At 50.3% G+C, this 27415-nt stretch overlaps 1 protein-coding gene across 2 annotated transcripts in view; it reads right to left on the minus strand.

The window, feature by feature from the left end:
- The window catches only part of sema5ba (sema domain, seven thrombospondin repeats (type 1 and type 1-like), transmembrane domain (TM) and short cytoplasmic domain, (semaphorin) 5Ba), a 396442-nt gene that overhangs the window by 20078 nt on the left and 348949 nt on the right, over positions 1 to 27415 (minus strand). For both annotated transcript variants that reach the window (XM_038790081.1, XM_038790080.1), the window contains exons 17-19: positions 14573 to 14798; positions 13658 to 13876; positions 11430 to 11600 (exon numbers count right to left, since the gene is read on the minus strand). In XM_038790081.1, coding sequence (XP_038646009.1) covers positions 11430 to 11600; positions 13658 to 13876; positions 14573 to 14798 — 616 coding nt within the window. The remainder of the gene's footprint in view (positions 1 to 11429; positions 11601 to 13657; positions 13877 to 14572; positions 14799 to 27415) is intronic.

Consider the following 27415-nt stretch of genomic DNA (forward strand, 5'->3'; position numbering starts at 1 on the left):
AGGATAGTGTACTCGATGAGGATAGTGTACTCAATGGGGGTAGTGTACTTGATGAGGGTAGTGCACTCGATGAGGATAGTGTACTTGATGAGGATAGTGTACTCGATGAGGATAGTGTACTCGATGAGGATAGTGTACTCGATGAGGATAGTGTACTTGATGAGGGTGGTGTACTTGATGAGGGTAGTGTACTTGATGGGGGTAGTGTACTTGATGGGGGTAGTGTACTTGATGGGGGTAGTGTACTTGATGGGGGTAGTGTACTTGATGGGGGTAGTGTACTTGATAAGGGTAGTGTACTTGATGAGGGTAGTGTACTCGATGAGGGTAGTGTACTCGATGAGGATAGTGTACTCGATGAGGGTGGTGTACTTGATGAGGGTAGTGTACTTGATGGGGGTAGTGTACTTGATGGGGGTAGTGTACTTGATGGGGGTAGTGTACTTGATGAGGGTAGTGTACTCGATGAGGGTAGTGTACTTGATAAGGGTAGTGTACTTGATAAGGGTAGTGTACTTGATAAGGGTAGTGTACTCGATGAGGGTAGTGTACTCGATGAGGGTAGTGTACTCAATGGGGGTAGTGTACTTGATGAGGGTAGTGTACTCGATGAGGGTAGTGTACTCGATGAGGGTAGTGTACTTGATGAGGGTAGCGTACTTGATGAGGGTAGTGTACATGATGAGGGTAGTGTACATGATTAGGGTAGTGTACTTGATGAGGGTAGCGTGCTTGATGAGGGTGGCGTACTTGATGAGGGTGGTGCACTCGATGAGGGTAGTGTACTCGATGAGGGTAGTGTACTCGATGAGGGTAGTGTACTCGATGAGGGTAGTGCACTCGATGAGGGTAGTGCACTCGAGGGTAGTGAACTTGATGAGGGTAGTGTACTCGATGAGGGTAGTGTACTTGATGAGGGTAGTGTGCATGATTAGGGTAGTGTACTTGATGAGGTTAGTGTACTTGATGAGGGTAGTGTACTTGGTGAGGGTAGTGTACTTGATGAGGGTAGTGTACTTGATGAGGGTAGTATACTTGATGAGGGTAGTATACTTGATGAGGGTAGTGTACTTGATGAGGTTAGTGTACTTGATGAGGGTAGTGTACTTGATGAGGGTAGTGTACTTGATGAGGATAGTGTACTTGATGAGGGTAGTGTACTTGATGAGGGTAGTGTACTTGCTGAGGATAGTGTACTTGATGAGGTTAGTGTACTTGATGAGGTTAGTGTACTTGAGGGTAGTGTACTCGATGAGGGTAGTGTACTTGATGAGAGTAGTGTACTTGCTAAGGGTAGTGTACATGATTAGGGTAGTGCACTTGATGAGGGTAGTGCACTTGATGAGGGTAGTGTACTTGATGAGGGTAGTGTACTTGATGAGGGTAGTGTACTTGATGAGGGTAGTGCACTTGATGAGGGTAGTGTACTTGATGAGGGTAGCGAACTTGATGAGGGTAGTGTACTTGATGAGGGTAGTGTACTTGATGAGGGTAGTGTACTCGATGAGGATAGTGTACTTGATGAGGGTAGTGTACTTGATGAGGGTAGCGAACTTGATGAGGGTAGTGTACTTGATGAGGATAGTGTACTTGATGAGGGTAGTGTACTTGATGAGGATAGTGTACTTGATGAGGATAGTGTACTTGATGAGGGTAGTGTACTTGATGAGGATAGTGTACTCGATGAGGATAGTGTACTCGATGAGGGTAGTGTGCTTGATGAGGGTAGTGTACTTGATGAGGGTAGTGTACTTGATGAGGGTAGTGTACTTGATGAGGGTAGTGTACTTGATGAGGGTAGTGTACTCGATGAGGATAGTGTACTTGATGAGGGTAGTGTACTTGATGAGGGTAGCGAACTTGATGAGGGTAGCGAACTTGATGAGGGTAGTGTACTTGATGAGGATAGTGTACTTGATGAGGGTAGTGTACTTGATGAGGATAGTGTACTTGATGAGGATAGTGTACTTGATGAGGGTAGTGTACTTGATGAGGATAGTGTACTCGATGAGGATAGTGTACTCGATGAGGGTAGTGTGCTTGATGAGGGTAGTGTACTTGATGAGGGTAGTGTACTTGATGAGGGTAGTGTACTCGATGAGGGTAGCATACTTGATGAGGGTAGTGTACTTGATGAGGGTAGTGTACTTGATGAGGGTAGTGTACTCGATGAGGGTAGTGTACTTGATGAGGGTAGTGTGCTTGATGAGGGTAGTGTACTTGATGCGGACAGCATACTTGATGAGGATAGTGCACATGGTGAGGGTCATGTACTTGATAATAATAATAATTCTCTTATTGGCACAAGTAGGCTTCAATGAAGTTACTGTGAAAAGCCGCTAGTCGCCACATTCCGGTGCCTGTTCGGGGAGGCTGGTACGGGAATTGAACCCGCGCTGCTGGCCTTGTTCTGCATCACAAACCAGCTGTCTAGCCCACTGAGATAAACCACATGAAGTATACTTAAAGCTGTGTACACAGATTTCAAAAGGGATTTGGCAAAGTAGACGTGTGAGCAAAACGAATGCCCAAGGGATTAAAGAATCAATGAAGAGTGTGGATATGAAATTGGCTAATGGACGGCAAACAGTTGTAACGGTGAATGTTGTTTTTCAGCCTGGGTGTGAAGGTGGGTACCCAGGGTCAGTATCAACACCTGTTTATTTTGATGATAATAATTGCTTTGGCATGGCATAACTTTGAAGTTTGCAGAGGACACGAAACTTGGAAGTGCAATGAACGATGAGGAAGACTGCAACATACTGTGAGGGGACACAGAGAATGTCCGATAAAAAAGGCAGGGTACTAACAGCGGGGTAAGGTAATTAGCTGCAGCCCACAAGGGTCTATAATCACCTCTCTCCATTAGAAAGAGAGAGGCCGTTCCCTATAGCTTGAGGGGCCCCTTCTGGGCAAGCATGGAGCATGGTGCGGTGACAGTCCGCCATGAACGGGTTGCCAACTCTGGCTGGGCATATTCCGGGAGAAGTTGGTGGAAGTGACATCACAGAAAAGCCAGCGTTGTGGCGCAAGGCGGTCTGATTATTCTATTAAATCGTCATGGTCACATAGTTCCTGTAAATTCTACCTAACGTTCATTGCATTGAACTCAACACCAGCCAATTACATATGAACAATATTACTCCCACTTTGCATCTGACCCTGTCCTTTCTGGAGCTGGAGTTATGTCGCGTGGGCAGATTAAAGTCAGCAGCTGTTGAGGGAATAGTTTGCCGCTGTTCTGGATGGAGACACCGGGGAATGCTGCTGGGATTTCACAGTTAGGGAGTCGCCACTTCCCAGCTGGCTCACACATGCAGACTGAGGTTTTGAGTGGGACATCAGCAATTCCAGGAAGTTTGCAGTCAGTCCTGCAGCCAGGGTAACTAACTGAGAATTCGAGTGTGGGAGACGGCTGCGGTTGCTGGTACCACGGGGACAGGGCAGCTATGGGCCCCACACATTCGTCATTAAAGAAGGGGCGGACCAAACAGATGCAGAGCCGAGAATTCAGCCTCGGCAAAGCCCGGTCTGAATGCCTGTTCCTTTCGTCACTGATGTTGTTGTGGTTTAGAATCTCCCAGAATGCCTTCTTTGGTCACGGAAGATTGATGCCGATTCTAGGAAAGACGCCCGGCCATTCAAGGACAGAGGAGGAATTTCTTGAGGCAGTGGGTGGTGAATCTGTGGAACTCTTTGCCGCAGGAGGCTGTACAGGCCAAATCACTGAGTGTCTTTAAGACAGAGGTAGATAGGTTCTTGATTAGTAAGGGGATCAGGGGTTATGGGGAGAAGGCAGGAGAATGGGGATGTGGAAAATATCAACCATGATTGAATGGCGGAGCAGACTCGATGGGCTGAGTGGCCTAATTCTGCTCCTATGTCTTATGGTCCAGGGAATGAACACATATCATTGGCGCCACTTTGCATTGCGCTCGAGCCAACTGAGCTACCAGACCAGCGCCAACCCCTCCACCCCCCCCCCCCCCCCCCCCCCCCCCCCCCCCACAACCCCCACCCCCTCCCCCGCATCCCCAAATTGAGGGTTTATGTACATAAATATTTGAAGCTGGCAGGACAAAGTGTCATGTGAGAGTACCTTTAAGAAATGGGTGTTTATCAAATAGCCGCAGTAATGTCAGAGTATGAGTGGAGTTGGGCTGTCTGTCTGCTTTTACTTTTGTTTTTGAGCTGGCAGCCACAGTGTGTGTTTAGTTTCGTTCAGTTGGAGCTGCATCCAGCCAAACAAGGTGTCATTTTGATCTCTCTCTGCATGAACAGAATGTCTTCAGGTCACTTGCTAATTTAAAAGTGCTAACTGCTCTCAGTAGAGAATTTAAACCGGATCTCTGTGTTAAAGAGGGTATTTGTCTTATGGATGTTGTTAGGAAAGATTACGGGTTACTTATAGAGTACTGTATTCTTTGGGGGGAGTATTTGAGTTGATAGTTCCTAAGATGTTTACTGTGTGTTTATAAAATGTTAACTGGATTCATAGAATAAACATTGCTTTGTTTTAAAAAGTACTTTAGATCTCTATTGCATCACACCTGTAGAGTGGGCCCTTGTGCTCCCCATAAGTTGTGGGTCAGGTGAACTCCATGATACACTTTGGGGTTCTCTAAACCCTGGCCGGTAATAAATGTGAGGAGACTGGTATAAGGTAGAAGTGTCCTGGGCTTCGTTAATAGGAGCAGAGAGGAGAAAATCAAATAGGTTATGCTGAACATTTACAAAACACTGGTTAGGCCTCACCAGGAGCATTGTGGTCAGTTCTGGGCTACGCCCTTTACGAAGGATATCAAGGCCTGGGAAAGGGTGCATAAGATCATAAGACGTAGGAGCAGAAGTGGGGCCATTCAGCCCATCGAGTCTGCTCCACCATTCACTGAGATCTGGCTGATCTGATCTCATAATCCTCAACTCTACTTTCCCGCCTTATCCCCATAACTTTTGATTCCCTCACCGATTAAAAATCTGTCGATCTCAGCCTTGAACATACTTAACAACCCAGCTTCCACAGCCCTCTGCGGCAAAGAATTCCACAGATTCATTCCCCTCTGAGAGAAGAAATTCCTCCTCATCCCGGTATTAAACGGGCAACCCCCTTACTCTGAGATGATGCCCCCTGGTCCTCGACTCTCCCACAAGGGGAAACAAATTCTCGGCATCTACCCTGTCAAGCCCCCCCCCCCCCCCCCCGCGCTGCAAAAGAAATTTAAGACATTGGTACAGGGACTTCAGTTATGCGAGAAGAGGGGAGAAGCTGGGATTATTCTCCTTGGAGCAGAGAAGGTTAGGAGGAGATCTGACAGAGGAGTTCAGAATTCTGAATGATTAGAACAGAGTAAATAAGGAGAAACTGTTGTCCAATGTCCGAGGGTCAGTAACCGGCTGACTCCATGTTTGAGATCACTGGGGCAAGAACCAGGGTTAACGTTTGTGCAGCAAGTTGCTGTGATTTGGGTTGGCTCCGCGTGGAGAAGATTCAACAGCAGCTTTCAAAGGACAAATCCTTAAAAGGAAAAAGATGCCAGGGCTGTGGGCATACGATGGGTAATGGAATAGAGGAATAGGCTGGCAGATGAGGAAAGTGAGGCACGGGTGGAGCAAGGTCAGGCTGCGCCGAATTTCCTGTTTCGGTGCTGTATATCCTTTGGAAAATCTGCACGGGTGCTCGGCCGTGCTTCTCTCGGATACGCATCGGGCAGGGAGGAAACAGGCTACGCAAAAGGGACTGCCCTTTTAAGATGCCCGACCACTGTCTTAAAGGGACCATACTGTGATACAAGCATTCGGATGATGGAGGGAACATTGTTCATGGAGAAAGGGTCGGGCAATGGGATTAACGGAGCCAGCTTTACCAAAGAGCCGGTCGAGGCAGGATGTGCCGAATTGCTGGCTTACTCCGGGCTGTAACGTTCGAAGGTTTTATTATATGCAGCAGTCATTTTTGAGAATGGGAAGACCCCAGAGCCGGCAGTGAGATGAATGGTCTGAGAGAAAGGGTGAAAGAAATAAGGAGAGAATTTGGGCAGCTCGGTAGTACAAGTGGTTAGCACTGTGGCTTCACAGCGCCAGAGTCCCAGGTGCGATTCCCTGCTGGGTCACCGTCCGTGCGGAGTCTGCACATTCTCCCTGTGTCTGCGTGAGTTTCCTCCGGGTGCTCCGGTTTCCTCTCACAGTCCAAAGATGTCCAGGTTAGGTGGATTGGCCATGGTAAATTGCCCTTAGTGTCCAAAAAAGGTTAGGAAGGATTATTGGGTAACGGGGATAGAGTAGAAGTGAGGGCTTAAGTGCGTCGGTGCAGACCCGATGGGCCAAATGGCCTCCTTCTGCACTGTGTGTTCTACGTTCTATAAGGGGCAGCTGGATCTTCAACCAGCAACCTCAGACTCGGAGGGGAGAACCTCGTGCAGACGAGACCTTTAATTTCAACCACTTGCCCCTTACTTAGTGCCAGGCAACTTGGCTGAAACACTAGTTGTAAAGGAATGACCACTGCAGCCCCTTCACATCCCAATTGGAAGTTCTCCCCCTTTCAATAGACAAGCAAAAAAAATAAATGGCCCAAAGAAATAGAAGAGAAACAAAGAGTTTGAAAGTGTCACGGTTACGGGTGAAGAGACAGATCAGTGGAGGGACATAAAATGGAGAGAGGATAGTGCGCAAATACTCAGTGAATAGGAAGGAGGAGTGAGAGGTAACAGCAGACAGGCTCTTAATGGAACGAGGGAGAAGCCGAAAGAGGGAGAGGCAGCTTAAGAGAAAGGCATCGAGAGCGAGAGAGTGCCAAATAGAATGTCAGAGAGATAGAGTGAGAGAGCAGAGAGATAATGAGCACCAGAGAGAGAGAGAAACAGAGATGAGCGACAGAGCGGCAGACACAAAGAGAGAGAGACCCAGAGAGAGACAGAACAGAGAGATAAAGAACATCAGAGAGAGAGAGAGCAACAGAGATGAGCGTCAGAGTGCCAGACCGACAAAGAGAGAACAAGAGAGTGACATAACAGAGAGATAAAGTACACCAGAGAGAGAGAGAGAGAGAGAAAGAGAGATGGAAGTGACAGAACGCTGGACCGAAACAGAGAGAACCTGGGAGAGAGGAAAAGTGACAGAGAGAGAGAGAGAGAGAGAGAGCGCGGCAGAGAGCATGAGAGGAAAGACAAGCATGGGTCAGCCAGCCATCTCACAGAAAGAGATTGAGATAGTCAGACAGACCAAGGAAAGATAATAACAAAGAGGGAAAATATTGTATTTCGCAGTGTTTCTTGCCCTTGTTTACAGGACTGAAACACACAGAAACAACCTCACTGTTGTTAAACTACCCCTGCTGTAGGTATCTTCCATACAGACAGGGGGACTGATGGGCGAACACAGTCTGAACACACCTGGCAAATGGACTGGAGTGCAGAGTGTGCCCTCAATCTGGGAGTGGTGGGGATGTGAACGTGGATCAGGGCAGTTATTGAGCACTGCTGCTGGCTGGACTGTAGTTTGAGAACAGGAGGGAAGCACGTGTGGGTATTAATTTATCCAATTACTGGCCTCCTTCTGCAGAACTAGAGGGGAGTTTCTTGCACATAAATCTTCATCAATGAGAATAATTGGGAAAAGTACCTCATTATTTCTAATAACACACTTTGACGAGGGAGCACTGCAGCCGTCAACGTGCAGCGTTTCGAGGCTCTTTGTTGAGGTCGCTTTCCGCTGATCTCAGCGTTCCAGCGCTGGCTGCAGCGCTGAACACGAGGGGGTCGACGGCCGCTCACCCTTTTGCCGTAGCTGAGGTTAGGTGCCCCTTGACAGGCTTGGGGGGGGGTCGATAGGCCCGAACCTCTGTCAGTGCTGGGAAATCGAGAGGTCACATGCATCTATCACGTCTCCGGGGACGGCCGTGAAAGCTCGTCGAAGGAACAGTCTCCAGGGCCCGAGGGCCCATTCCCAGGTTTCCCAGCCCCGCGTGGGGAATGCAGCGGGCCAGCCAGAACGCCATTGACTCCCAACGGGATCGGAAGACACCGCCGGCAGGCAGGACCGTAAAACTCCGGCCTTAATTTTCCTATGCACAGAGACTTGCATTTGTATAGCGCCTTTCGTGACCACAGGATTTCAAACCGCTTCACAGCCAATGAATAACCTTTTGAACTGTAATCACTGTTGGAATGCGGGAAAATGCAGACAGTCAGTATCACCACAGAGAGCTCCCACAAACAGCAATGTGCTAATAGCCAAATAACCTGTTTGTGATGTTGACTGTGGGTAAATACTGACCAGGACAATGGGGACAACTGCTGTGCCCATCTGTGAAATAGTGTCCCCGGATGGTTTACGTTCATCTGAGAGGGCAGGCATTTACCGTCTCACCCAAGAGAGGTGGCACCTCTGACAATGTAGCAACCCCTCAGTTCGGCAAAGAAGTCAACCTGAAATTCTGTGCTCAAGTCTCTGGGGCAGGACTTGAACCCACAACCATCCGATTCAGAGGCAGGTATGTTCCCCACTGAACCAGGGCTGCTGCTGGTTCCTTTTTATTCGTTCATGGGACATGGGAATCGCAGACTGTGCCAGCATTTATTGCCCACCCCAATTTGATTTGATTTATTGTCACATGTACCGAAGTACAGTGAAAAGTATTTTTCAGCGGCCGAGGGAACGTACACAGTACGTACCTAGTAGACAAAAGAATAATCAACAGAGAACATTGACAAATGGTACATCGACAAAACAGTGATTGGTTACAGTGCGGAACAAGGGGCCAAACAAAGCAAACACATGAGCAAGAGCAGCATAGGGCGTCGTGAATAGTGTTCTTACAGGGAACAGATCAGTCCGAGGGGGAGTCATTGAGGAGTCTTGTAGCTGTGGGGAAGAAGCTGTTCCTATGTCTGGATGTGCGAGTCTTCAGACCTTCTGCCTGATGGAAGAAGCCAATGCCTGGGTGGGAGGGGTCTCTGATAATGCTGTCTGCCTTCCTGAGGCAGCGGGAGGTGTAGACAGAATCAATGTGGGGGTGGCAAGCTTGTGTGATGCTTTGGGCTGAGTTCACCACACTCTGCAATTTCTTGTGGTCTTGGGCCGAGCCAGGCTGTGATGCAGCCGGATAGGATGCTGTCTATCGCACATCTGTAGAAGTTTGTGAGAGTCGATGCAGACATGCCAAATTTCTTTAGCTGCCCTTGTGGAGGCAGTTAAGAGCCAACCACATTGCTGTGGGTCTGCAGTCAGATGTAGGCCAGACCGGGCAAGGATGGCAGATTTCCTTCCCTAAAGGGCATTAGTGAACCAGATGGGTTTTTAACGACAATCGACAATGGTTTCATGGGTCATCATTAGACTTTTAACTCCACATATTTACCGATTTCAAATTTCACCATCTGCGCGATTTGAACCTGGATCCTCAGAGCAACACTCTGGGAGTCTGGTTTACTAGTCCAGTGACAATACCACTAAGCCACCGCCTCCCCCATATTGCAGGGTGGGGCACGACCATATTGGGTCGCTGGTTCCATTAGCTGGATTGCCATGGGCAGGAGTGATAATCGCAGGGTACTCGTAGCTTTCTCCCAGCTTTTTCAGATGTCCATTAGGAGGTGCAACCAGAACAATCTTCTGGCTCTCGGGGGGGGATGGTGGCATAGTGGTAATGTCAGTGGGGTAGTAATCTAACGCCCCAGGGTAATGTTCTGGGGACACGGGTTCAAATCTCACCATAAGGGATTGTGGAATTTGAATTCAGTGAATAAAATCTGGAATTTGAATGTTGATTTCAATAATCATTATATTATTGTACATGTGAAGCTTTAGGAGATGTCCTAACCTGGACCATACACATCAAACCCTACCACACACTCAGTTCAGGATAACTAATAAAGCTGGCATTGCCAACAATGCCCACATCCTAAAAATATCCCTCAAATACCCCAAAGAATGACTTGGGTTGATGGAACAAGAGATGAAAGATTGGCACCTCTAGGAAGAGACCATGGGAGTCCGTGGCAGAGAGGTACTGTCACCGAACTCGTACTCCAGAGATCCAGATTAACGGGCTGGGGTCCCGGGCTTGTATCCCACTATGGCAAATGGTGAAGGTTCTGGATTCAATTTGAATTAAAGCTCTAATGATGACCATAGAATCACAGAATTTACAGTGCAGACCATGAAACGATTGTCTTAATTGTCTGGTTCGCCAATGCCCTTTGGGGAAGGAAATCTGCCAACCTTACCTGACCTACATGTGATTCCAAACCCTCAGCAATGTGGTGGACTCTGAAATGGCCAAGCATGTTCAGGGGCAGTTAAGGATGGGCAAGAATTCGGGCCCGTATTAGAACCACGAATCCCTACAGTACAGAAGGTGGCCATTCAGCCCATCGAGTCTGCACCAACCCTCTCAAAGAGGACCCTGCCTGGGCCCACTCACCCTATCCCCATAATCCCACTTAACCTGCACATCTCTGGACTCGCTGGAATTAAACTCTTGCGAACATAAATCTGTCGATCTCAGTTTTCCCATTTTTCGGATTTTCAGTATGCTTTGTGAGAGAAAGTGCTTCGCCTGGACAACCCAGCTTGAATTCCAATGTTATGTCCGCTTGCTCTGGACTCCCCCACCCGAAGAAATGGTTTCTCTCTACCTCCCCTATTAACTTATTAAATCAATTTGAATACAAAATTAAATCTTTGACCTTCTTTCCTCAAGGGAAGACAAGCCTAGTCTATGTCAGCTGGAGGTCTTGTGGTGCAGTGGGGAGGGTCCCTAGCTCTAAGCCAGAAGGTCCAGGTTCAAATCCCATTCCAGGACTGGATGGCCGAGGGAGGTGCGTTAATAGCGCGGTCAAGCATCAACCTGTAAACCCTTCCAATGCATGCCAAAGGCAAACGGCAAGAGCAGGAGAAATTCTTGGCCAGTCATGCGATGGAAAGGAAGTTATTTCATAGATTATCATAGAATTAACAGTTCAGAAGGAGGCCATTCGGCCCATCGAGTCTGCACCGGCTCTTGGAAAGAGCACCCTACCCAAGGTCAACACCTCCACCCTATCCCCATAACCCAGTAACCCCACCCAACACTAAGGGCAATTTTCGACACTAAGGGCAATTTATCATGGCCAATCCACCTAACCTGCACATCTTTGGACTGTGGGAGGAAACCGGAGCACCCGGAGGAAACCCACGCACACACGGGGAGGATGTGCAGACTCCGCACAGACAGTGACCTAAGCCGGAATCGAACCTGGGACCCTGGAGCTGTGAAGCAATTGTGCTATCCACAATGCTACCGTGCTGCCCTGCTGAAGTTGGACTTTCTGCCACAACACTCTCCAGACCACAACATGTCTGTAAAAGCACAAATAGAGTGGAGCCTCTCAATACTGTCACATGTCTTCACCATCTCCTGTCTAAGTGAGACCGAATACACAGCCTACCTTCACAGGACCCAGTGTTGCAGAGCGCTTCCTCCGTGTGCAGTCCGATACAGATGTCCCCATTGTTAGCCGGCACAGGGTTGGTGCAAGTCCGTGTGCGCTGGTAGTGTCCACCTCCACAAGTCGCTGAGCACAGGGACCAGGGGGACCAACAGGACCAAGCTCCCTTAACTGAAAACACAGTGTGAAAGAACAGAGTTAAACATTAGTCGCGGTGCACAAGCCTGACACCTCTGCTGTCTCGAATGGTACCACCGGATATTTTATTTATTTCCACTGGAACATAAAGCCAAAGTGCCGAAACATCTGTGCCTGAGTTCTTGGGTCAAACTCCTGGAGCTCCCTCTCTAACAGCAGCGTGGGTGTACCTACACCAGTTGGATTGCAGCGGTTGAAGGCGGCGGCTCACCCCATCTTCTTAAGGGCAACTGGGAATGGGCAATAAATGTTTCTTTCTCCTTTTGGCCTTTTATGCAGTTTCCTCTTAATTGTACAGACACCAGTCACAACCTGTGCTAGTGAACTCTACAATTTAACAATTTTCTGGGTCAAGGCGTTCCTCCTGGATTTATTGGTGACTTGTTAATACTGACGGCCCCCAGTTACGATGTACTTCACAAGGGGAAACATCTAAGTCTACTCTATCTTTTTTTAAAAAATGTATTTGCTCACGGGATGCAAGCATGGCTGGCTAGGCCCTTCATAACCTTCCATAATTAGATTATTAGAACAGTACAGCACAGAACAGGCCCTTCAGCCCTCGATGTTGTGCCGAGCAATGATCACCCTACTCAAACCCCAAGTATCCACCCTATACCCGTAACCCAACAACCCCCCCCTTAACCTTACCCTTTTTAGGACACTACGGGCAATTTAGCATGGCCAATCCACCTAACCCGCACATCTTTGGACTGTGGGAGGAAACCGGAGCACCCGGAGGAAACCCACGCACACACGGGGAGGACGTGCAGACTCCGCACAGACAGTGACCCAGCCGGGAATCGAACCTGGGACCCTGGAGCTGTGAAGCATTTATGCTAACCACCATGCTACCGTGCTGCCCTTAATGTCCGTTCTTAATGTCCGTTATCAATCACCCCCTCAGCCTTCTATTATCTAGAGGGAAGAGCTTTGCTGTGCTGACTCATTCCTCATACTGGTACCTTCTCAGTTCTGGTATCACCTTTGTAAATCTTTTTTTTGTTAAATCTTCCTCGGTGCCTCTATATCTTTTTTTCTAATATGGGTAATTGAACCATGCACACTTAACTAAAAGCGTGGTGAGGTTTGATACAAGCTTGATATAGCTTCACTGCCTTTCAATTCTACCTCTCTAGAAATGACACCCAGAGGTTTGTTAGGATTTTTTAGATAATGGCCTTATTAACTGTGTAGCTACTTTTAGGGAATTGTATCCCATGATCCCTTAGGTTATCTACCCCATTTAGAATCTAATTTTCCAAGGAACATGTGGATTCGTGTATTTCTTATCAAAACACACAATCTCACACTTCTCAATACTGAAGCCATTGGCCAATTATGTGCCCAGTTTTCAAACTTATTTTGTGTTATGGGAGAGGTGTTTTCAGAACTCCAAAATGTATCATGGAGTCCAACCCCCCCCCCCCCCCCCCCCCCCCTTTAATGGATTGTTGCTTTTGAAGCACACGGCTTGTTCCCTAGGTGTGATATTACAATTATGGACACGTGGCTTTTAAAACAAAACAATGTTTATTCCATGAACTCAACTTAACCTTTTAAAATAAACATTGAATCTCTTAACACCCCTTACTTCAAAGATAACCCCAAAAATAATACACTAACCAATCCTGCAAACTGTTCTTTTAAACATCCAAAAGACTTCAACCCTTCAAAAATAGGAGCACAATAGGTTGAATTCAATATATGTATAGTCTTTGGATGTGTAGAAATCACCAGACCAGCTCTTTTCCTTCCTGTAGCTCTCAGCAAAACCACACACACTCCCAGCTGCTCTCTCAAACTGCAACTAAAAAACTTCAAAATGGCTGAGCTAAAGCCCAGCTCCACCCACACTCTGACATCACTGCATTTCTTAAAGGTACATTGCTTAAACATCCATTTCTTAAAGACACTCTCAGATGACATTTGTCAGATTCTTCATCAACATTAACCGTACTCTTCCATTCGGTCGCTGTCTATTGTAACTTTTGTATCTTTGACTGCTGAATCCAAATTCTTTCTGTTACCTTGGCAAGGCAGGTGGTTACAGTCCTCGTACTCAACATCGGCTCCCACGCAGAGCAGGCCCCCGTTCTTGGGCTCAGGGTTGGTGCAAGTCCGCCTCCTGGTCCGAAAGCCTGTCTTGCACTCTCGAGAGCAGGGCGACCAAGGCAGCCAGGGAGTCCAGCCGCCATTGATCCTACGGAGCGATTGCCGGCCGAACTTCAACAGGTCATCGACGAGGGCTGCGCGTGGAGAAAGAGAGAGACATGAACACGTGTCAAACTCTGGAACACAATGTCTGCCGCATCTCCAGCTCCTCTCCCAGCATTCCTCAGGTGTGCACCCCTTTTTAAATTCGCTCTTGGGACATGAGCATCCCTGGCAAGGCCAGCGTTTATTGCCCATCTCCAATTGTCCTTGAGAAGGTGGTCTTGGGCTGGCGTCTTCGGAGGACAGTTTAAGAGTCAACCACATTGCTGTGGGTCTGGAGTCACATGTAGACCAGACCGGGTAACAGGTTCAAGGTGACAGAGGGAAAGTTTAAGGGAGATGTGCGGGGTAGGTTTTTCACACAGAGAGTGGTGGATGCCTGGAACGCGCTGCCAGGGGATGTGGTGGAAGCAGGCACATTAGCAACATTTAAGAGGCATCTGGATGGATACATGAATAGGGAGGAAATAGAGGGAAACAGACCGAGTAAGGGCAGAAGGTTTTTAAAAAAAAACTTAGCATCATGGTCGGCACAGGCTTGGAGGGCCGAAGGGCCTGTTCCTGCGCTGTACTTTTCTTTGATCTTTGTTCTTTTTGTTCTTCCCAGTGCAAACAAATGATGGACAATGCATGCTGGTGGAGCTAATGGAGCCCACGTCCCATGAACGAGTAAGAAAGATGATTGGTTCCACAGGGAATGTGGGGCCCTCTTCCCTCCCTTGACTTACAGTCAGTGGTGCAGGCAGAGGTGCCATCTGAGGGGCAGAAACGGCTATCCACCCTCTTTTTTCCAAGCTGCAGATCGTGTGGATCTGCCAATGGCGCCCGGCAGGTGTAGCGGTACCGCTGTTCGTGACGGGCTCCGTTCTGACTGACGTTGACCGGCATCCATGGTGTCCACGGCGTGTTCCTGCGTATCTCTGGGCAGGAATCTGCATTACAGGCCCGATGCTCCTGCAGGGCGGGAGAGTTAAAATAGAGAGGGAGATGGGCAATGAGACATTGGTAAATCAACAACTTCAACTATGATGCCAACTTTGTAATGTCAATGACAACAAATGATCCGTTTTCTGCCGGATCACAAGGTTCTTTTTCAGGAAGAGATTGGAATTGTAAACGATGTAACAGTACAGGACCGTTCGGGATCTGCCAGCTGACTGAATTTGCGCTGGCCCTTTCGAAGACCAATCCAATTTTTCCAACTCCACCCCCCCCTCCTCCTCTCCCTCCCCCCCCCCCCCCCCCCCCCCCCCCCCCCCACCCCTGCCTTTCCTCATATGTTCCAAGTACTTTGCTCATAAAGGAAGGATATGAAGGCCTTTGAGAGGGTGCGGAGATTTACCAGGCTGGTTCTGGGGGTGAGGGATTTTAGCTACAAGGTTAGGTTGGAGAATCTGTAGCAAAGGAGATTGGGGGAGATTTGATAGAGGTGCACAAGATGGTAACTAGTTTAGGTGAGGTAGACAAAGGAAAGGCGTTCCCATTAGCTGATGGTACAAGGACACAGATTTAAGGTTTTGGGCAAAAGATGTACGGGGGTGGGGGTGTGTGGATGCAGATGTGAGGAAGAATCTCTCTTATGTAGCAGATGGCAATCATCTAGAACTCACTGCCTGTGAGGGTGGTGGACAAGGAGATGGTTAATGATATCGAAAGGAAAGTGGAGGGCAGTACGGTGGCGCAGTGGTTAGCACTGCAGCCTCATGGTGCCGAGGTCCCAGGTTTGATCCTGGCTCTGGGTCACTGTCTGTGTGGAGTTTGCACATTCGCCCCATGTTTGCATGGGTTTCGCTCCCACAACCCAAAAGATGTGCAGGGCAGGTGGATTGGCCACGCTAAATTGCCCCTTAATTGGAAAAAATGAATTGGGCACTCTAAATTTATTTTTTTAAAAAGGAAAGTGGATGGGCACTCGAGGGAAATGAACTTGCAAAGCTACAGGGATTGAGTGGGAGAATGGGATTGACTAATCAACAAAGAGCTTGCATGAACCCGATGGGCTGAATGACCTGCTCCTAAGCCATAATTCCCTTTTGAAGACTACAAGAGAATCTTCGTCTCCCGCTCTTATCAAGTAGTGCATTCAAAATCTTAACTACTGGTAGCGTAGAGCCAGAAAGAGGCTACTCGGTCCATTCTGCCTATGCTGCCTCTTGGGTAGGGTGGCACAGTGGTTAGCACAGGGCCAGACACCTGGGTTCAATTTCGGCCTTGGGTGACTGTGTGGAGTTTGCCCTTTCTCCCTGTGCCTGCATGGGTTTCCGGTGCTCCGGTTTCCTCCCACAAGTCCAAAGATGTATAGGTTAGGTGGATATGGCCACACTAAAAATTGGCCCTTAGTGTCCAAAGATATGCAGGTGAAGTGGGATTATGGGGTTACGGGGATAGGGCAGAGGAGTGGGCCTAGGTACGGGGCTCTTTCAGAGGGCTGGTGCAGACGCGATGGGCCAAATGGCCTCCTTCTGCACTGTAGGGATTCTATGAGAATTAGTCCCATTCTGCCAGCTCTTTCCCGGTAGCCCTTATCCAATTCTATTTCAAATGCTACAAATGGAATCGGCATCCCCCAACTTTTCAGAAAGGCCACTTGACTCAATAACTGTGCCCGGGGTCGTCGTCAGGGATTTAATCAACCATTAAATCCCTGATGACGACCTCGGGCACAGTTATTGAGTCTTTTTAGCGTTGCCAACCCGACAGGTTTGCCCTGGATTCTCGAGGAATTAACGGTTAAGATCCAGGACATAGGCGCGCGCAAAAAAACCAAGGGATGAATCTTGGGATCAGAGGGGCGTTAGTCTGTGGAATTCTCCTAATCAGTCAGCAATGGAGGCAAGGTCACTGAATTTATTCAAGGTTCAATTAGATAGATTTTTGACTGAGAAGGGAATCAATAAGGGTGACGGTGCTGGATGAATGGGACTTAATGCGAGTTAGGACACGCTGAGCTCGTGCTTATGGATGGAGGTCGATTGTCCATATCCCGTGATACCACAACATAACAAAATATTCTCCCAGGTCCAGTCATGAAAGCTCCGACTGACCCCAAGCATCCACAACCTTCTGCAGGATAAATTGACCTGAATGGGAACGGAGTCCCATCGCGCGATTAGCCATGTGTTTCCCAGCGCTCGGGGCACCGAGAAACACCACGCTATCGAACGGCCATTCGGGGAGATTGGAGGCCTCAGCGGGGAACGCAAGGCCGACCGCGTCTGGTCCCGTTTTCTTCACCGAGGAGGTCGCTTGCTCAGTACAGGAGGAGATTGGGACGCCATTTAAACCTGCTGTCCTGATGTCTCGGCACCCCGACGGGACCCCCGAATCCCCCCCCTTCCCCCAGCCCCAACTTACCTATAAGGGGATCCTCGCACCCCACCCCCTGCTGCGCCCCACACTCCCTGTTGCCCAGAAAATGCCAGCTTGGCACCTTGGCACTGCCAGCCTGGATCCCTGGCAGTGCCATGTCAGCTGGTAGTGCCACCTAGGCAGCCTGGCAGCGCTCGGCTAGCACCTAGGTGGCACTGCGAAGGTGCCTGGGTGGCACCAGCAGGTCTCAACATGGCCGGTGGATTTCGCCCCAAGTTCTAGATTCCCACTGCCCTTTGTGTGAAGAAAGAGCGTTCCCACGGTTCTGCTGTCCTCGCAGATTCCAAAACACAAAGAATTCAAGGACAAACCTTCGTGCCAAGAAGGAACATCCCATCGTGATTTTTTTTTAACCTTTCAAATTGAGGAAGAAAAATAATTCGTTCCTGTTCCTCAGAAAATAGGAGCATTGACTTCCGGTTGCGGCTATGCGGAGCTAAGCCGCACGTTCGGCAGCTCCCGCTATTTAGGGACTTTTGGGCCGTTTCGAGGGCCCCAAACGGCGCTGTTTCTACGCATCCCGGTGGGGGAAGGTGCCTGGAAGAACTTGCCCCACACTATATGGTGCTCACCCGGAGTGGGAAGAAGAAAAAGGCTGCAGTAACTCCCCCCAAAAAACGGGAGAAGAAAAACAAAATGGCGGCCGGCACTCCCGCTATTTAAGGACTTTTGGGCCGTTTTGAGGGCCCCAAACGGTGCTGTTGCTACGTATCCCAGTGGAGGAAGGTGCCTGGAAGAACTTGCCCCACACTATATGGTGAGAAAGGCTGCAGAAACGCCCCAAAAAAAAGGGGGAAGAAAAACAAAATGGCGGCCGGCGCAACACCCGAGGACTGGTGGAAGTGGGCGCAGGAGCAACAGGCCTCGCTCCTACGTTGTTTTGCTGAGCTGAAGGCTGAGCTGCTGGACTCCATGAATGCTACTACGACCAAGCTGCTTGGGACCCAGGCGGCACAGGAGGAGTCTATTCGGGAGTTGCAGCGGCAGGCCGTTGAAAGAGAGGAGGAGGCCGTGGTCCTCGTTGGGAAAGTGGAGTTGCACGAGGCACTTCATAAAAAGTGGCAGGACCGCTTGGAGGAGCTGGACGTTCGCACGAGGCGAAAGAATCTGAGGATCCTGGGCCTGGCGGAGGGGCTGGAGGGGTCGGATCTCCCGGCGTATGTGACCACGATGTTGAGCTCGTTGATGGGAGCGGGGTCCTTCCATTTGCCCCTGGAGCTCGAGGAAGCGCACAGAGTGATGGCCAGGAGGCCCAAGGCAGGTGAGCCCCCGAGGGCGGTGCTGGTGCGGTTCCACCGATTCAGTAACCAGGAGTGTGTGCTGCGCTGGGCCAAGAAAGAGAGGAGCAGTAAATGGGAGAATTCGGTAGTGAGGATCTACCAGGACTGGAGTGCGGAGGTGGCTAAGCGGCGGGCCGGGTTCAACCGGACGAAGGCGGTGCTTCATGCTAAGCAGGTCAGGTTTGGAATGCTGCAGCCTGCGCGCCTGTGGGTGACATACAAGGCCCGGCACCACTACTTCGAGTCCCCGGAGGAGGCGTGGGCCTTTGTACAGGCGGAGAAGCTGGACTCGAACTAGGGCCTGGGGACATACTTTGGCCGGCGTTGTTTCCGCTGTGGCTGTTTTGTTCCAACTGTTTCAACATTTTCAACTTCGACATGTGTGTATTGTATGCTGGTTTTCTGTTTGCTCTGGTTACGGGTGGGTTTGTTTGTTGGGCATGGTTGTGGGTTAGGTGGGGAGTGTTGGGGGTTTGTGTTCCATATGTTCTCTTCTGTACGGGGCTGGGGATTGAGGGGAAACTGGATATTGGGGAGCTGCGTCGGAAGGGTGGGGTGTGGCAGTGTGAAAGCGCGGGCTTTCCTCTGGTTTCCCGCGCTGCGGGGCGGGGGGGTGGAGCTTGTGGTGGGGGCGGAGCCTCTACGGGTCTTTTTTCCCGCGCTGCAGCAATGCCAAGGAGGTGTGGCAAGAGGGGGATGACCCCAAGCCGGGAGGGGATAGGTTTTGGCGGGAGCTGCCGGGGTCAGCAGAAGTCAGCTGACTCACAGAAGTACCATGGAGGGTGCGTCGCGGCTAGGAGGGGTCCTAGCCTGGGGGGGGGGGGGGGGATACCGGGTTGCTGCTGGAACGACTAGGAAGGAGCCGATGGGGGCCGGGGGGGGGGGGGGGGGGGGGGGGGGAAAGAGGAGAGGCACTATCGCCATGGGGAACGGGTCGAGCGGGGTGTGCTGGCCTGGGGCGAACATCTGCCAAGCTATGGCTAGTCGGCGGGAGAGGGGGGCGGGTTGCCCTCTGATCCGGCTGATTACCTGGAACGTGAGGGGGCTGAACGGGCCGGTTAAGAGAACCAGGGTGTTCTCCCATCTAAGGGGGTTGAAGGCGGACGTGGCTATGCTCCAGGAGACCCACCTGAAGGTGGCGGACCAGGTCGTCTGAGGAAGGGGAGGGTGGGGCAGGTTTATCATTCAGGATTGGACGCGAAGAACCGGTGGGTGGTGATTCTAGTGGGGAAGAGGGTGGCGTTCGAGGCGGCTGAGGTGGTGTCGGACAAGGAGGGCAGATATATTATGGTGAAGGGTAGGCTGCAGGGAGAGAAGGTGGTGCTGGTGAACGTATATGCCCCGAATTGGGATGATGCTGGCTTCATGAGGCGATTGTTGGGCCGCATCCCGGACCTGGAGGCAGGGGGCCTGACCATGGGGGGAGATTTTAACACAGTGCTGGATCCCGCACTGGACCGGTCCAGCCCAAGGACGGGTAGGAGACCGGCGGCGGTAAAGTGCTGAGGGGATTCATGGACCAGATGGGAGGGGTGGATCCCTGGAGGTTTGGGAGACTGAGAGAGCGGGAGTATTCCTTTTTCTCTCACGTCCATAGAGTTCATTCCCGGATAGACTTTTTTGTCCTGAGCAGGGGATTGATCCCGAGGGTGCAGGATGCTGAGTATTCGGCCATAGCGATTTCGGACCATGCCCCGCACTGGGTTGATCTGGAGATGGGGGAGGCGCGGGACCAGCGCCCGCTCTGGCGCCTGGATGTGGGGATGCTGGCGGAGGAGGAGGTGTGTAAGAGGGTTCGGAGAAGCATTGAGGGGTATCTTGATACCAATGACACGGGGGAGGTCCAGGTGGGGATGGTCTTGGAGGCTCTGAAAGCAGTGATCCGGGGGGAGCTTATCTCCATCCGGGCCCACAGGGAAAGGAGGGAGAGGAAGGAGAGGGAGAGACTGGTGGGAGAGCTTCTGGAGGTGGACAGGAGATATGCGGAGGCACCGGAGGAAGGGTTGCTGGGAGAACGGCGCAGGTTGCAGGCCAAATTTGACTTGTTGACTACCAGAAAGGCGGAGACACAGTGGAGGAGGGCGCAGGGCGCGGTATATGAGTATGGAGAGAAGGCGAGCAGGATGTTGGCGCATCAGCTCCGTAGGCGAGATGCGGCTAGGGAAATTGGGGGAGTGAAGGATGGGGGTGGAAATGTAGTGCAGAAGGGGACAGAAGTAAACGGGGTCTTTAGGGACTTTTACGAGGGATTGTACCGGTCGGAACCTCCGAGGGGGAGAGAGGGGATGGAGAGCTTCATGAACAGGCTATGTTTCCCAAGGGTTCAAGAGAGGCTGGTAGAGGGGCTGGGGGCGCCGATAGAGTTGGAGGAGCTAGTCAGGGGGATCGGGCAAATGCAGTCAGGTAAGGCCCCGGGGCCGGACGGGTTCCCGGCAGAATTTTACAAAAAATATGCGGACCTGGTGGGTCCCCTGCTGGTGCGAACTTTCAATGAGGCATGGGGGGGGGGGCTTTGCCCCCGACGATGTCGCGGGCACTGATTTCTTTGATCCTAAAACGGGATAAGGACCCCTTGCAGTGCAGATCATATAGGCCTATCTCGCTCCTTAACGTAGACGCTAAGTTGCTGGCGAAGATCCTGGCTACCAGGATAGAGGATTGTGTGCCAGAGGTAATTCATGAAGAGCAGACAGGATTTGTCAAGGGGCGGCAGCTCAACACGAATGTGCGGAGACTGCTCAATGTTATCATGATGCCGGCAGTGGAGGGGGAGGCGGAGATAGTGGTGGCGCTGGATGCAGAGAAGGCGTTTGATAGAGTTGAGTGGGGGTACCTGTGGGAGGTGCTGGAGAGGTTTGGATTTGGGGAGGGATTCATCAAATGGGTGAGGCTGCTTTACGCGGCGCCGATGGCGAGTGTAGTCACAAATGGAAGGAGATCAGAGTATTTTAGGCTTTATCGTGGGATCAGGCAGGGGTGTCCCCTGTCCCCCCTGCTCTTTGCACTGGCGATTGAACCGCTGGCCATGGCGTTGAGGGAGTCAGGGAAGTGGAGGGGTCTGGTGCGGGGTAGGGAGGAGCACCGGGTATCGCTGTATGCGGACGACCTACTGTTATATGTGGCGGACCCAGAGGGGGGAATGCCGGGGTTGATGGAGCTGTTAGCGGAATTTGGGGGCTTCTCGGGCTATAAGCTGAACTTAGGAAAGAGCAAGGTATTTGTAGTGCACCCGGGAGATCAGGAGGAGGGAATTGGGAGGCTCCCCTTCAGGAGGGCAGTGAAGAGTTTCAGATACCTGGGGGTGCAGGTGGCCAGGAGTTGGGGGGCTCTTCATAAGCTTAACTTCACCAGACTAGTGGAACAGATGGAGGAGGAATTTAAAAGGTGGGACATGGTGCCGCTATCGCTGGCGGGCAGAGTGCAATCCGTCAAAATGACGGTTCTCCCGAGGTTCTTGTTCCTCTTCCAGTGCTTGCCCATCTTATCCCTAGGGCCTTTTTAAAAGGGTGACCAGCAGCATCATGGGATTTGTTTGGGCGCATGGCACCCCGAGGGTGAAGAGGGTCTTCTTGGAGCGGAGTAGAGATGGGGGGGGCTGGCGTTGCCCAACCTCTCGGGGTACTACTGGGCAGCCAACGTGTCAATGGTGCGTAAGTGGGTGATGGAGGGGGAGGGGGCAGCATGGAAACGGATGGAGAGAGTGTCCTGTGGGGATACAAGCCTGGGGGCCCTGGTAACGGCGCCGTGGCCGCTCCCTCCCACGAGGTATACCACGTGTCCGGTGGTGGCGGCTACCCTCAAGATTTGGGGGCAGTGGAGGCGACATAGGGGAGAAGTGGGGGGCTCGATGGAGGCTCCGTTAAGGGGGAACCATAGGTTCGTCCCGGGGAACATGGATGGGGGATTTTGGGGATGGCAAAGAGCGGGCATCAGACAGCTGAGGGACCTGTTTATCGACGGAAGATGTGCGAGCCTGGGGGAGTTGGAGGAGAAATTTGGGCTCCCGCCGGGAAACATGTTTAGATATCTGCAGGTAAAGGCATTTGCTAGACGGCAGGTGGAGGGATTCCCTGTGCTCCCCGCGAGGGGGGTGAGTGACAGGGTACTCTCGGGGGTCTGGGTTGGGGAGGGGAAGATATCCGATATCTACAAGCTTATGCAGGAGGTGGAAGAGGCGTCAGTAGAGGAGCTGAAAACGAAGTGGGAGGGGGAACTGGGGGAACAGATCGAAGACGGGACATGGGCTGATGCCCTGGAGAGGGTAAATTCTTCCTCCTCGTGTGCGCGGCTTAGCCTCATCCAATTCAAGGTGCTGCATAGGGCCCACATGACTGGGACGAGGATGAGTAGGTTCTTTGGGGGTGACGATAGGTGTGTCAGGTGCTCGGGGAGTCCAGCGAACCATGCCCATATGTTCTGGGCATGCCTGGCATTGGAGGAGTTTTGGAAGGGGGTGGCGAGGACGGTGTCAAGGGTGGTGGGATCCAGGGTCAAGCCAGGATGGGGACTCGCGATCTTTGGGGTTGGGGTAGAGCCGGGAGTGCAGGAGGCGAAAGAGGCCGGTGTGCTGGCCTTTGCGTCCCTAGTAGCCCGGCGAAGGATTTTGCTACAGTGGAAGGACGCAAGGCCCCCAAGCGTGGAGACCTGGATCAATGACATGACGGGTTTTATTAAGCTAGAGAAGGTTAAATTCGCCCTGAGAGGATCGGTGCAAAGGTTCTTTAAACGGTGGCACCCTTTCCTCGACTTTCTGGCTCAACGATCGGGTACTGGGACAGCAGCAGCAGCAACCCGGGGGGGTGGGGGAGGACGTTGATTATGTTTGCTTATTTCATTTAAATTTGATTTATTTAATTTTAATTTATGGTTAAGTTCTCTTGTTGGGGGGGGGGGGGGACGTTGATTATGTTGGCTTATTTCATTTAAATTTGATTTATTTAATTTAAATTTATGGTTAAGTTCTCTAGTTGGGGGGGGGGGCGGGGGGGAGTGTGATACATGTGATGTTACGGTATGGGGGGAATTGTGGGTGTTATGGGGCTGTTAGTTGCATATTACTGCTTGTTGCTATACTTTATATTTTTATATTTTCTGTAAAAAATTCCAATAAAAATTATTTAAAAAAAAAAGAAAATAGGAGCATTATGAAACAGGTAAAGATGTAAACTTGACGAGGAGGTGTAAAATGTGCTTTCAATTACAATCAGTGCGGCTCGTGGAGAGCCCATTGGAAACATCGCATCCTGCTCTGAGGCCGACCCATTCGACATGGGTTATATTTTATGAAAAAATAACAACTCAATTAAGGGGAATACCAAACAGATGTGTTACATGGGCCCTGGTGGAGAATACAAAAGAGCTGACACTTAGCTGACCCTAACCTACAGCGTTATACATCCCTCCTCATTCCTCCCCCCCACCACCCCATTCCTCTGAGCAGCCAAGCCCCTTGGGCGCCTTTCAAAATATCCGAGGTATTTGTCTTTCTGCGAATCAGCAGCTATAAAAGGGATGGCTTCTTGCAAATTCTCCCTCTCGGAACACAGTGGAACAGTATGTTGGGAGAAATAGAGAGCAGTTGAGAACTTCCTCCCCGTCTTTTTGCTGCCTAAACAAAATAAACTTCTTTGAGTTCATTTTCACGCACACTTTCTTTCCTCTTTGGAGAACAGTGGGAGGTGATGGAAGGATTTGCAGGCTGGTTATTTGCCTGGTGAACCATATCAGGAATGGTCCTTCTGCAACCAGCAACTCCTTGGGGGGGGGGGGGGGAATGGTCCTTCTGCAACCAGCAAATCCTGGGGGGGGGGGGGGGGCTTGCAGCTTCTGGGCCAGGGGTAGGGACAGTGCCACTGTGCCGCAAGACCTATTGGGCGACACAGTGGTTAGCACTGCTGCCTCACAGATCCAGGGTCCCAGGTTCTATTCCGGCCTCGGGTGACTGTGTGGAGTCTGCACGTTCTCCCCGTGTCTGCGTGAGTTTCCTCCGGGTGCTCCGGTTTCCTCCCACTGTCCAAAGATGTGCAGGTTAGGTGGGGTGGCCATGCTAAATGCCCACTTAGTGTCCAAAAAGGTTAGGTCAAGTTACGGGGATAGGGTGGAGGCGTGGGCTGAAGTAGGATGCTCTTTCCAGGGGCTGGTGCAGACTCGATGGGCCGAATGGCCTCCTTCTGCACTGTGAATTCTATGATTCCGCACGATCTGTCTCCCACCCATCTTTATCTAACCTAATCTATGTATCCTTCAAACCTTTCTCCCTCGTGTGTTTATCTAGTTTCCTCTTAAATACAAAATACGCCATTCACCTCAACTATCTCTTACAATTGCGAGACCCACTTAGTTCACAGTGTTATTTAACGTAACATAAGAATTAAGAGCAGGAGGACGCAATTTAACCCCTCGAGCTAACTCTGCCATTCTATACACTCATGGCTGATCTCTTCTCAGCCTTATCTCCATCTTCCTGCCCGCTCCCCATAACCCTTCATCCCGCTACTAATCAAAAACCTATCTATCTCCTCCTTGAATTTGTTCAGTGTTCCGGTATCCACTCCACTCTGGGGTAGAGAATTCCAGATTCACAACCAATCGAACAAAGTCATTCCCCCTTCATTTCTGTTTTAAATCTGCCACCCTTGGAATCTCTACAGTGCAGAAGGTGTCTTCAATGCCCCTCTTGAGAGAGCGCCCTACCGCGGCCCACTCCCTTGCCCTATCCCCGTAGCCCCACCTAACCTGCACGTCTTTGGACTGTGGGAGGGAACTGGAGCAGCCGGAGGAAACCCACGCAGACACAGGGAGAACGGGCAGACTCGGCACAGACAGACACCTGAGGCCAGATTTGAACCTGGATCCCTGGTGCTGTGAGACTGCAGTGCTAACCACTGTGCCACCGTGCCGATGGGTCAGGATTTACTGGAACACTGGGTGTGGAAAACTTGGAGAGGTAGCCAAAGGTCCATTGACGTACGATGGGAAATTCTGCGTCATGATGTCTGCAATCCTTGCAAACTAGGGCAGTCCAGAGATCAGGAGGTAGTGCTAAATTAGCTTAAAAGCATTCAGTAAACCCTGAAAGGTTATAAAACCCATTTACTTCATTAGATCAAAGGAGAAGTTACAAATAAGGAATAATTAATATAAAGGTCAGTTTGTGGACAGCCCAGATACAGCATTATGGAGATGGGCAGAAATGAAGGGTATCTGGTTTCAATTTATCTAGGTGCTTTCTGACACAATTGCAGTTTGGGCCTTGTGCAGGTTGCTGCTCACTGAGAGCAGTTAGCTTGAGTAATTGACAGTTAGATAGATCTGCACTGTAAGCAGAGCTACCATCATCAATGACTGTGTGGGCTGTAGCTGCAGTTCACTCTCTGTTTGAATCTTGAGGGGAGACAGAAGTTGAAAGATTGGCTAGTTTGCAGGTAGTGGAGGAATCTACAGTGGGCCTCACAGTATCTTATTGCAAAAGAAGATAATCAACTGGCTTAGAGCTATAAGAGTTTTACAGCACGAAAAGAGGCCCTTCAGCCCATCGTGTCTTGCACCGGTCAGCAAGCACCTATCTATTCTAATCCCATTTTATCGCACTTAGTCCGTAGCCTTGTGTGCTTTTGGCGTCCCAAGTGCTCATCTAAATGCTTCTTAAATGTTGTGAGGGTTCCCGTCTCTACCACCCTTTGAGGCAGTGAGTTCCAGATTCCCACCACTCTCTGTGTGAGAAACGTTTTCCTCAAATCCTTTCTAAATTTCATGCCCTTTACCTTAAATCTGTGCCCCCTGGTTACTGACCTCTCTACTAAGGGGAAGAGTTTCTTTCTCTCTGGTCCCTCATAATTTTGTACACCTCAATCAGCCAATCAGCCTTCTCTGCTCGAAGGAAAACAACCCCAGCCTAACCAGCCTCTTCAAAGCTGAAAGGCTCCAGTCCAGGCAACATCCCGGTGAATCTCGTCTGCACCCTGTCCAGTGCTATCACATCCTTCCTATAGTGTGGTGACCAGAACTGCACACAGTACTCTAGCGTTTTATACAGCTCCATCATAACCTCCCTGCTCTTATATTCTATGCTTCGGCTAACAAAGGCAAATATCCCATATGCCTTCTTAATATGGACATGCACCCCAATGTCCCTCTGTACATGCTGGTGTCTGGCCATTCATTGTATATTTCCTTGCCTCGTCAGTTCTCCCAAAATGCATCACTCAGAGTTTCCAGGTTTAAATTCCATTTGCCACTGTTCTGCCCATTTGACCAACCCGTCTATATCATCCTGTAATCTAAGACTTTCTGCCTTGCTGTTTACCACGCCACCAATTTTTGTGTAATTTACGATCTTTACTGATCATATCTCTTACTTTCACATCTGGATCATCAATGTACCCTTCAAACCAGCGCGGGACACAGCACTGATCCCTGCGGTACTCACTGGACACAGGCTTCCAGTCACAAAAACAACCTTTGACCTTCACCCTCTGTCTCCTGCCAAAAAGCCAATTTTGGATCTAATTTGCCAAATTGCTCTGGATGCCATGGGCTCTTGCCGTCTTGATCAATCTCCCATACAGGAACTTGTCAAAAGCATTACTGAAGACCATGAACAACCCAGCTCTCAAATACACACCTAGTCACCTCCTCAAAAAATTCAATTTAATTTATCGCCATGCTGACTATCCTTGATTAATCATTGCCTCTCCAAATGCAGATTAATACCGTCCCTCTGAACTTTTTCCAATAATTTATCTACCAGTGATATTAGACCCACAGGCCTGTGATTACCCAGTTTAACCCTGCTCCCCTTCTTGAATAATGGTATCACATTAACTGTCCTCCAGCCCTCTGGCACCTCACCTGTGGTCAGAGAGGATTCAAAGACTAGAGCGAGAGCCCCTGCAATCTCTTCCCTGGCCTCCCGCAGCAGCC

This window comes from Scyliorhinus canicula, chromosome 2 (genome assembly GCF_902713615.1).
Source record: "Scyliorhinus canicula chromosome 2, sScyCan1.1, whole genome shotgun sequence".
Taxonomy (NCBI): domain Eukaryota; kingdom Metazoa; phylum Chordata; class Chondrichthyes; order Carcharhiniformes; family Scyliorhinidae; genus Scyliorhinus; species Scyliorhinus canicula.